At 40.6% G+C, this 12,416-nt stretch overlaps 1 protein-coding gene across 1 annotated transcript in view; it reads right to left on the bottom strand.

Annotated features, from left to right (window-relative positions):
• Positions 1-8,089, bottom strand: part of notch3 (notch receptor 3) — a 29,668-nt gene extending 21,579 nt beyond the window's left edge. Inside the window, exons 1-2 of the mRNA XM_053339151.1 lie at positions 7,846-8,089; positions 6,482-6,554 (exon numbers count right to left, since the gene is read on the bottom strand). Of these exons, the coding sequence (XP_053195126.1) occupies positions 6,482-6,554; positions 7,846-7,906 (134 nt within the window). The 5' untranslated portion in view covers positions 7,907-8,089. The remainder of the gene's footprint in view (positions 1-6,481; positions 6,555-7,845) is intronic.
• Between the last annotated feature and the right edge of the window lie 4,327 nt (positions 8,090-12,416).

The following is a 12,416-nucleotide window of genomic DNA, read 5'->3' as shown; positions in this document are numbered from 1 at the left end:
TCCTCTTGCTGTTTGGTAGTGCTGCTATGAAATGGATCAGGCAGTTTTAAAATTTCAGTTCATACACTATCTGAACAAATTTGCCTAAAGTGTCAACAGATTTTTGGAAGAATACTCCTTGACATATTTCAAATAGCAGCACATTTGCCCATAACCACATTGCATGAATCCCAGGGTCGAAGTCTTTCAAAGCATTCTCCACTGGACTCAACCACAAAACCCCACCCAGCCACCTAAACTGAACCAGATTTCTGTAAAACTGTGAAATTAAATAAAAGACCCCTTCCGCAACTCAGCATGAAAGATCAACTATAATGCCTTGTCCAGAATTTTCTCTCAAGTTAGTCCTAACAGTAAAAACATAAACATAAAAGATATCTCAGACCTTGTAATGGCTTGTATTGTATCTCATTTCATAGCAAACATCTGCTGCACAATGAATGCAGATTGAACAGAACAGCACCAACATCTGATAAACCGCACTCCTGTTTAATAATGTTGACAGAAACTGTCGCACTGGTTGACTGAAACCAGCACTGACTCTCACACGGCTATAGCTGTGAAAGAATGAGATTTGTTTTTAGGGCACTGGCAAAGTTCCTAAGTGATAAGCTCAGGAGAACGCGAGGAAAACAGCCAGAGAATGTCTATTATCTCAACTGCTGTCACCCGAAGAAGTACTTAAGATGTTTTAAGAAGGTTGTGGACCAGACAATAATGTATGTTTTTCCATGTGGCATGGTACTTTAATTCCAGAACATCGGACAAATATTAAATTAGAAAAGGGTAAACACTGGTAAAACATTGCTTGGCTAAACTCAAGATGTCTGTTAGAAGTGTTCCTAGTGGAAAAAAGAATGCCTTTTCCTGAATCATTTAATGATGGACCCATCCCTTCCTTTTCTAAAAGTGAGGGAGAGGGAGGCACATTTTGCTGGCAGACCTCAGTTATTGCAATCAGGCCTGCCTGAATGTCTCTTCAGAAGTCACCGTCTCCTGGATAAGAACAAACAGCCAGGGGATGAGACTTCAGACGCAGCCTTATCCCTACATAAGTATGTGGTTCAGACATACATAGACTCCAGAAAGAATAATAATAATACACAAATCCTGACTTGATTTTAGTTCCTGTGCCAGCTCACAATAATGCCACAACTGACATGAATTAGTACACAGCGGCCATTTTCTGGATATGTGTGACAAGCAAGTAAGCACACATATCATTTCCAAATACATAGGAATATGTTCTAAGTGATACATGATTCAGCACTTTTAGCACAATATATCCATGTGGTGTGAAGGATAGGATAAAATAAAATGAGGAAAAGATGAGAAAGTTGAGGAGCAGGGAGCCCCAGGCACATCAAGTAAGCTGCTTAAGCTGCTCTGATAAGACAGGATGTGTGTAGCATGGAGGTCAGAAGGCACCACTTCCTGTGACTGGGCCTGGGAACCACAGCTCCCAGTCTTTAGCCATCACCCAAAGAAATAACAACAAGCCTGAATCTTCCTCCTTATGATAGTGTAACCTATTTATCAGATAGTACTTATGTGGATATGACAACTGTCCTCCTATTAAGTCATCTGAAATGACTTGGTCTGTAATGCACCATGACATGACAATGGCTCATTTTGCCTTTCAGGACAGCCTGAGTGATATGAACTATATGTTGCCTCACACACAAAAAAGCAACCAAATCAAACAAATAATTCCAAACATCCCATTTTCAATGAGACAAGGCTATGGTATTGTTAAAGACATTCCTGGAGAGGCTACCAGGGTGAATGGATGTGAGGTATAGACAATAACCTGAAAGCACCAGAGGGACAGGAGGATCTTACTAAGCATTCCTTTCTAATCCACCATAAAGATGCCAAAGAAAACATTAGCCCTGAGGTGCTCTGAACTAAGCCAACAATATAATCTGTCTCTTTGCTATGGTCTGTCAGTAAATATGGGCCTTGGCATGTATATATATTTCCACTTCATAGAGAATTATGTTCCTCAAAAGGGCATTTTTCTTCTGTCTTTGATAAAAGAGTAAATTCACTTGGAGGTGCCACATTTCCCATTTGGAAAGGTTGTGCCCTCCCCGAGGAATTTTTTTAAAAATAAGACTGTTTTCTTTACCCTCAAACACATTTACAGCTCTTGTTATTTTCCAAAAGTGAAATAAAGTAGGAAAATACTAATGTTTTACTATAAAAACAACACTCCATAGTGTCTGCTCCTGATCAATGATAAAGTCTTTAGTCATGTCCCAAGGGGCTGGGAGTTACCATAGGGTCATAACACAAGACTCACAATTTATATACTAACTCTGCTACTGAGGCCAAGGGCAAAGCATTAATAACATACAGAGGACCACTGTATCCATCCCGGGGCCTCACACAGTGGAGAAGCCCCACATTTATTTCCATTCATCTTAGAGGATCTGAGAGGAAAGTGTTGGTTGTAATCTGCGATCTGCCACTGTGTTGAGAGACAGAGGGAGAAGATGAGCCGCCGGAGCCGGGACAACATGCAGAGAGAGAAAGAGTGGACCTGGCTGCACTGTGAGAGAAGCAACATGTGCTAGAGAGACTGCAAGCTACTGGCTTCATTCCTCCACGAGCTTGTCTCTCACAGTATGGGGGCGGCAGACTGCTCAATGGCAGCACCTGGCCCTATGCTTCCCCTTTGTCAAGATCTGACTTCACTGGATTACCATCACAACATCCACCAGCTGTCCTCTGTGCAGCCCCCTACTCCCTCCCTCCTACCCAGTCTCCCTCTACCCCTTCCCTACCCCCATTCCAATTCCTCCAGCTGGATCCTCTCTGAATGACACCCTCTCAATCTGCCTAATTATCTCTCCTCTGGCCACGCCGCTGTGACCCTCTCTAGGCAGCATATTCTGCTGGTAGGCGAAGCCAAGGGGCCAATGGCTCTTCAACTGGACTTCCTGACTGCTCACCTAGAAGGCCACCCTCTCTGTGACACTATCAGCCCTTCAGTTCAAGTTCAAAACTCTTGGCCACAGTAAGATCACAGAAACAATACTTCAAAAACATTTCCTGCATGTCAAGGGGTAGGTTTGAAAATTTGATTAAACCTTTCATTAGGCTTATATTTAAAAATCTATACAAGGTTGAAAAGTGATATTTTGAACTTTCTTGTAAAATCTTCATCACAGTAACACATAAAGACTAAAAAATGCTTCTGCATAGATTTGCAGAGCTGGTGTCTCAGTGTAACTTTATCTCTAGAGCAGACATGCTGAACTACAAAATCTCTGAAAGTGTTATGGCCAATTCATGTTTTCCGAGTTCCATGGACAGCTGTGGTCTTGCGGACGCGCCTGCGGTTCCATTCATACTTTTTTCGGAGGTTCACAGAAAGGCACGTTCCACATGTGCCCGCTAGTAAACAGGATTGCAGCGTTATAACTTTCCAGGGGTGTAGGATCGAATCTACTACAAAACTACTGTGCAGTGTTTTTCTGATCAGCCTTCAATGATCTGTTACTCTAACTGCACTTGCTGGAATGCACTTTTAACATACCAGCATAGCCCCATGTATTGTTTAACACATGGCTGTTTTCAGTCTGAATGCAGCTGAGCAGTTACTGTATCTGCTGAACAAGAAAAAGTTGAGAAAAGAAAACCAATAGTTCTGGCACATGTGCAGTTGATGCGCTTGCTATACACATAGTCTGCATGGTAAAAAAATGTTGGGCTGCGCGCTGACCCTCGCGTACTTGGCCGGATGATGACATCTATGTCACGCAGACCAATGTGGACCCTCACATCCATATGGTTGCAGAAAGTATACATTTGTCTTTAGTATTGTCTGAGTTTTATCCTACACATCTTTTACATTCCACACTCCCATCAGACACACCATTTGCAGATAGAGACGCATGTTTCAGTGCAGATGGCAAATTGTTATAAAGTGATGTGTCAATGTCAATTTGTCCTTCCTTAATAACAGCTTTCACACAAATCCAATGGACAATGTAGATTCTGAGTTCAGCACAGGTTGGGTCATATCTGACTGCAGGTCAAGTTACTGGATCTCTCTACCAACACAAGACCCTGGTTTACAAGTGTAGATTAACATATGTCACACTTTAATACCATTAAAAGTGGTCGCTGCAGTGTTTCTATACTGGAGATTCAAGCTTCAAATCTTTTTGTGCTTGAGCAATTTAGAAATATAGAATCGTATGCTACTATTTTTGCGATCATGGAGGCAGAGATGGCAAAGATGGGAAAGAAATGGTATCCAATATCTATCATAATCAGACTTTTACTTGGCCATTGAAATGGGTGAAATGGGTATCAGAAAGTTTGTTCTTTTCAACGGGTTACTTAGGATTACTCCTGTAATCCCCTATCAGCCAGTCTAGCCTGTGACCTTTACTGTCACCGGAGGAGGAAGCCAGCACACTCAGAGACACAGAAAAGAAACAAGAAACAGAGAACTTTGTGAACAAGGAAACACTTTTTGATTTCTGGCGTGTTAAAGATATAGTGTGGTATCACAGTTGGATTTTTCAACAAGACAGAGGATACATTGGTATCTGGGACAGTAACAATGGCACCTGCCATAAACAGTATTACTGTCACTTGAGAGGCTAGTTGCCGCAAGAAAAAATAAATAACACAGTAGCTGAACAACTTTAGAGTGGGAAAGGATCAATATTCTCTATACAAAATAATGCCAGTTGGGATTTCAAGCAAAGTTTAGATACTAGTTCTCCTTTCAAAAACCAAAACATGCATCTGTAGCTGCATTTTGTTTTTCTACTATATATTAACACATTTTTGCTGTGGCCTTTCTTCTCTCCCTCTCTACACCCTGTTCTGATAGTGCCAGGTTACAGTCAGGTATCTGGTGGAAGAAAGGATCTTTTCTGCTGTTTTGGATCTCCTGTTTCTGTAAGTTCCCAGGGGTATGGGGTGGGGTGGCTCCTGCACTCACCTCTGTCTAGGACTGGTCTGACCACTCTCATGCAGCCATGCTTCACTCCACTGCTCTGCCCTGCTGTGGCACTCTTTCTACAATGTATGACATTTGATGTCCCCTTGCAATAGAAACCCTTTTACTTTGCCTTTAAGTGCTTCGTTTTTTTTGGCACTGAACGAGCGTAGTGATTGCAGCTCCTACACCCCTTATATATGTACAAATACACAAAGGAATAAGCGAACACAAAGGATAAATGAATGGCCCCTTCCAAAAGAAGTCACATTCCTCACAATGTGGTGATATTATGTGGTGAAATCTGGAGATTTACTCAGAAAAATGCTATTATGTATGCTGAAAAAAAGATCTAGCTGCTTAAAATTATACATTTACTTACTTAATGACACTCATCCAGCAAATGATTGAAAAAATGTGGGTGGCAGTTACTTGTTCCACATGCAGTCAAGTTACACATTGGCTAGGGTCTAGTGTCTAGTACTGCCAGTAAAACCACTGAGTCTTACCACTACATAATTACTTTTAGGTTTAACAAATATGTATATATATTTTAAAAAGATTTGCCTATGGCTTCATAGCTTTGGCGCAATTTTAACCACTATAAGTATGTGAAACTGCAATCCAATAAAATAATTACTTTACTTTTTTGGAGGCAGCTGGCAGTCAACAAGTCTTTGTTCTATCAATGACTATCTCCTCCATCTGAAACACGTAGGCATGTTCCCTAAGCTACAGGGTTTTTAAAAAGGACAAATGACCCCCAGGCAAGACACTGTAGGCTATTTAACTTGACTATTGTAATAGGTTCGCACACAACCCCCCTCACCAATTTGAAAAACAAAAGCCTTATCACTGTCAAAAGATGAGAGGGCTTGAAAATGCCCAAAGCAGGCGGGAAATGAGGCCAATTCATCAAAAAAGTTTTTCTAAATGTATTTTGGAGTGAACTGCTTTTCCTAGTAAAAAGAAAAACTGTAAAATCAAGGAAAATAACACAAATTAAAAATAACAATGATATTTAATACTGTAGTGAAACAGAAGGAAAAAAGTTCTCATGCAATGTGTAGCACAATGCTGTGATTTATGTGTGACAAAGCTCTTTAACAGGTGCAAGAGATGAGTGTGGCAGCCAACGTGCCAACTTGTTGAGGCTTGTGGAAACTCATCTGTGTAGGCCTAATCAATTTGTCCTGTCTTTCATCACTTCTATGTAAATGCTGTAAATTAAAAGCCATTAGGATATAAAGAAAGCATTTTCCCATCATTGTTGAAGTATCACTTTGAAAATCAACCTTTCCTATGAGCCTTTGATGAACCAAGTGACAACAAATATCCTGTGTAAATCAATTTACACACAAGGCTTACACTTTAAGGTTTGAATGCCTTTCAGAGGCTGAGATTATGAATAACTGAGGAGAGAGCAGGAGAAAACTCAGAATTGAGGCTTTCCTGAAAGAAAGGCCCACCAATATTACTATTATTATACCGGTATATCTGTATATATGTTCCACTTACATGCATCGCGAAGATGAATCTAAGCATGTCCCTCCATTTTCACAAGGTCTGTATTTATCCGTGCATCGGAACCCTGTGAAAATTTGAGAAAGCAGTTAGAGAGAGCCACACAACTGACAAATAACTGGATGTGGTTCACTTTAACTTTTACCAGAACATGTTAATCCTACAGACAGTAATTCAAAGCAAAACTTTAAGTGATGTCTTGTTGCAATAATAGAGGAAATCTTCATGAATTCTGTAAAATATCATGAAATGACTCAAATTTATATGACATTAGTAAAAAAAATTAAAAAAATTAATAGATTTGATACAGATTTCAAGTATGTCTTTCCTGGATGGCAGGCCTCTTCCATGGGCATCTTGCAGACACACCCGCATATTTTCTGTTTACATTGTCATAGCAGATAAACTTGTGTGTGTGTGTGTGTGTGTGTGTGTGTGTGTGTGTGTGTGTGTGTGTGTGTGTGTGTGTGTGTGTGTTTGTGTTTCCTTGATAGAGATACTTGCTGATATGAGCGTAATGAGATTGTTTCTGTATTGAAATCAACTAGCTTTGGAGACATTACTTCAGCTGTCTGACAATCACAGCTCATCCGTTTTGAGGGAAAATATTCAGTTGTTTAAAAGGGCTTTGTTCAGAAGGGGAGGGGGAACTTAAAGCTAATCTCCCCCCCGTTTTAAATACATGTTCACCCTGCGATTTACTCACAATATCTTCTTTTTTAAAAACAACTTCTTTTTTTGTGGTTAAACATCCTTGCACAAAGTCAATAGCCAAACTTCAGACGCTGATACAGAAGTAACTTCAAGATTTGGGGTTTCGGTGGATCCGCAGCGCTCATCGTGCCATCAAGTTTTCCCCAAAGATGAAAACCATCTATTGCATCAACATCTAAAACCTGTTTCTTCACAACTATTGTGTGTTGTAGACGTATTGTGTTACGTTAAGCGTCGTCAATGTCGGTTGCGGTTCGATTAAGTTTTAATTGGTTGGGGAAAACGTTACAGATTATCAGTTCTTATCTGCAACTCAAACATCTATCAAATATAATGTCAATTTTACAAATCAGTTTTTGCACATTAAGATGCCAGTGCTCATCAGTAGTCTATATGGTCAGATCTTTCCCTAAACGGGGCAGTGCCTGTCCGGACAAGTCCGATGTTACAGCGTATTTGGTGACCCATCAGATTCTGTGACCTGCGCTGATATCCTTACCCGAACCATCTCACTTCTCATGCCTAACAGTGCAGGTCACAGAATCTGATGGGTAGCCTACCACCCTATCTACCTATGGATGTGTAACAAACATGTGCGCCACGAAAAGTTAATTAGAACAATTAGAACTTAAAATTAGACTTACCTTCACAAATATGCATAAACAATAAAAATGACAAAATAATCCATGGAATATTCCCTTCCATTTCGGTGGAAAAGTTTCCAGCACTTTAAGTTGGGGTTTTAGTAGAAATACATCCTTTGTTAAGTTCACATGAAAATAAAGGCTCCAAAGTCGATGGGGGATTTTTCATAAAGTCAGCCGGGAAGAGTTGCGTTAGGCCCCAGTACGCGTATTATCCTCCGCAGCTCGGCCACGGCTGCTGTGATTCTCGGTTAACCTCCTGAAACTTTTGAAAAACTTTTCTTTCCCGATCTGTCCCAGCGTCTGGTGTTACTCCGCCTCCTCTCTCTCTCTCTCTCTCTCTCTCTCTCTCTCTCACAGACACACACACACGCACACGCACACACACCCACCCCTACACACCAGATAGCCCGTGGGCAGATCCTCCCAACATAGGATCCTTCAGGGACTTTAACGCACCGCCGCCACTGCCCCCCTACACACACACACACACACACACACACACACACACACGCACACGCACACGCACACACACACGCGGAATAGTTTTATTTGAGAGAAAGGAGGAAGGAAATTATATTGAAGAGAGTTCAGCAACCACAGTGGAAGCAATTAAAAATGGACACTTTGCTGAGTTAATCATTGAACAACTGCTTTTACCATTGCACAACTAGTGTAACAGCTTTCACAGAATCTTTATCTGTCTCTCTTCATTACTATTAAACTGAAATGGAAAGTTTAGTAAGGCTCAAATTCAGTCTGTAAATACAGTTGGTAGAGAAGAATCTGCACTGAAGCAACAGCTGATTCATCTGGGTTATTCTCCAGCCACAGAGCTACAAATTACACAATTCGGAAAAGTGAATGCTGGGTGTGTGAAAAGCATTTACTGATTAAAAAAAAGAAAGTTACTGGGAAGTGAAGTAACTATAGAACTTGCACAATTGAAAACTGGATACAATCTAACAAAGGCCTGACACACACAAGAGTTCAGAAAAACCTGAAAACCATGATATTTCCATAAAACTTGACAGATAGTTCTTTTAATATGAAAATGAAGGAATGTGTAGGTTATTCTATGTCTTCAGTCATTAATACATTGATTATGTTTATGCAAATTATTGTGGTGTTTAAATCTCATCATAAACTGTGGCATTGTGGTGATCCGAGGAAAAATACTACAAAGCTTCTATATTATGGTAGCAGACTGGAAGGTGTCCAATTCTGTGCAAGCTTACTTGTTTATTTGCATGTTTACAGTTTATGAATTGCAGATAAGAGAGTGAATTGTGTTTACATGGTAGCAGAGAGTTTAGGCATTCCTGCCATCCCCACAGCCCATGTACTGCTGTCCTGCTCTCTCAGACTGCACCTCCTCAGCCTATGGCAGTGGACTCATTTTCTGTATAGTGCCTCGGTTGTTCTGCGGCACAGAGCGGAGCCGGTCGCTTACAGAGACAAAAGCCTTGATTTGAATCATAAAAGGAGTCCGGCATTATGACACAGTTTCTCTCTGCAGGGGAGGGCAGCACACTAATATTCAAGCACACTGCCCCTACACCAGCATCTCCCCCTCTCCATCACACTATTCCTGGTCCTGGCCTTGAATAAATTACAAGCATGGGTAGGGCCATGAATGTGGCAGGCTGGTTTGGAGTGAAGTTCGTTAGTACTTGTGACGTCATCTATAGGGGTCAGTGAAAAGAGCTTGTTAGGCCTCACAGACACCTGCTTCATTTGGCACCCACCGTGTGATGAAAGTTGGGCAATGCAAAGTTTTCAATAGCTTGATTCAGCTTTTTGTGCATAATGACATGATTACTGATTTCTGTATACTTCATTAACACTTGGATATTACTGCAACTGATTGAAAATCCTCTTTAAAATCTCACCATATCATACCATCTTAATTCAGGCTTGTATCCAACACATTTGTTTCTCCAGCTACAACTGAAAACTAGATAGAGACATGTAAGAAGGTGTAATGCAGTTTTTTTTTACAAGCATATGTAATAAGATGTGTTTTTGTGTTTTCATCTTGCTGCGATGTAGTAGACACAAACTGATTCTCATTCTGGCAACGTCTGGCTGTGTTTTGACTTGCTTCCAGTTGGAGGACGTCCCGGGGAAAGATTTTTCAGTGTTCTCAGGGACAAACAGTATGCATTTACAACATGTTGCTATCTGGGCTCTCACAAGCCTACAAATGCCTCACGTGCCTCATTCTTCTGCAAAACTCAAGGCCTTGATCATTCCATGAAAGCTTCTTCATGTCTAACAATGTTTTTACAACAAAAATATCAGTAGGAGTCAAGGTTATGAATCAAGATAATGTAAAAAAAAGAAAAAGAAACTATTCCAAGAAAAATAAATTAAACACAATAACATAACTGTAATAATCAACATAATTGTCTTTTACAAATACAATTACAGTACAAGGAAACATATTATAACTGGATGCCAGTTAAATATAGGATGTTTAAATTGTCTTCTTTGAATAGTCCTGTTAGTGAATAATCGAACCCCCCTATGTAATCAGACTTGCTGTATTATCTTTTGAAATGTCCACATGACTTCCAATTTTCTTCACTCCCAAGCTAAAATGCTTTGTTTGGGAGGATTACCATCTACACTGCTTAACTCCAGGAAATAAAGAGCCAATCAGAGAATTCCAGTTTGTCTTCTTTCTCCCTGATCTCATTAGTGGAAGTGGCCGCTCCAGTCCTTCCCTCTGGAAATGTGACCTCTCCTTGATTGTTTCAGAAATGAAAGAGAACAGCGAACTAAATCTTGTGTGAACACCAGTGGTAGGACAGTCTCTGGTTACTTCCTGGGACATTTTTGGCACTGTAGTCTGTAAATTGTCATTTCAAAGAATTCTTAATCATTTTACATCTCTCTTTGTCTCATTATCTTTTCTGTCTCTCAACCTCTGTCCTTCCACACACACACACACACACACACACACACACACACACACACACACAGAAACAGAAGAAATAAATCAGTGTTTTGTTTGTACTGGAGTGAAAGTGTGAGAGTGGAAGCCCTGGTGACAAAGTTCTCGCGCATGACTCAGGGGTAATCTCCAAACACACAAACAAAGATGTCACAGGTCAGGATTTATAACTGTTGTCTGTTGGAAAGACAGCAGCTCTCCAATCTGAACTAAATCAGAAGAAATAGTAGGCCTACATGTAATCTTGACTTGAGTGTAGACATTTAATGTAGAGCCTGTCTTTCTAGCACTACCTTTCTGCTTTTATGTAACCAGCTGGACAACATTCTATATAATTCCTCCCGCTGAGCATGTAATACCTTGGGATAACATGCTCTATTGTGATGCACATTGCAAACAGAAAGGCTTTTATCCAGAACTATATGTGAATGATGACGTTTGCAGAGACAAGAATAAAAAAATAAAAGCTGACTAAAGGCAGTTAAGTGAAGACCACCCATGGGTAAATGGCAAAATGCTATACTTATGCTATCACTGTCCTTATACTACCCTGACTTTGCTCTCACACAGCAGGGGAGTGTGTTTCTTACGCAGTAGGAGTCACATAATATAGTAGTTTTTTAATAATTTGAGTTTGTATACTATACTCATAAGAGACAGTGCATGGTATCGTAGCTGTGGATGTGCACATTTAAGTAATTTTTGCATACAATGGCACTTCTGTCATAACAGCAATACAGTGTTGAGTGGGGTTGCCAGTCAGAATAGATATAGTGTGGTCAGCCAGTGCCCTCCTTTCATGCTCGGTGGCCTTTCAGAGCTAGCACGCTCCATGTGATAGGGGTGCTAACAGGCAGTGTGTGTGGACACAGTGGATGTGATGACTTTACCACCCAGGCCAGACTGATTTATGTGGGAAAAGCCCTAAGAGCACCCACAGAGAGTGTGGAGAGGATTAGAAGCCCCTCTACAAAACCGGTCACGGCCAATCAGCAGCTGAGACCCCCTACAGACAGACGTCAGGGCCAATTGCAGCGCAGCATTTAGTTTGATGATCTGGATTGTCTTCTTTATTGCTGCTTCATAATTATATGATCTCTTTATCATTTAGGGTTTGTGGGTAAGCACTTCAGCTTCAAGTGTAGTGGAATACTGAGATTTGAAAAGATAGAAGACACACTCCTGATGTTGTCTCTGTATGTGACAAAGGCATAAGCAGCCCCCATACACACATACATCAATACACACTCAACCGTATCCCACAGTGATAAGATAACTGCTCTTTGTTTCTGATCTGTTCTGGGAAGCTGGGATCTTCAATTAGGAAAGGAACACCTCTGATTTTCCCAGGATCCTAAGTGTTTGTTTGTTCAACCCCCTTTCCACACTTGTGCCAGTTTTTCAGGAAAATACACAGCAAAGAAACAGCAAAGTCTTTCCTGTGGTGCCTGTGATCATGAGGTTTTTTTAAAATTCACTTTGAATGCTAATTACAGCAGAAGGGAAGTATTTAGATTTATGCCTATTTTTGTCATTGTGAGAGGTGTGTATTTATGTAATTGCGTTCATGTTATATCAAGTTTGGTTTTGTCTTGATTGTCATTAAGTTTTA

Source organism: Scomber japonicus, chromosome 18 (genome assembly GCF_027409825.1).
Source record: "Scomber japonicus isolate fScoJap1 chromosome 18, fScoJap1.pri, whole genome shotgun sequence".
Classification (NCBI taxonomy): domain Eukaryota; kingdom Metazoa; phylum Chordata; class Actinopteri; order Scombriformes; family Scombridae; genus Scomber; species Scomber japonicus.
This window is presented reverse-complemented; position numbering and strand designations above follow the sequence as displayed.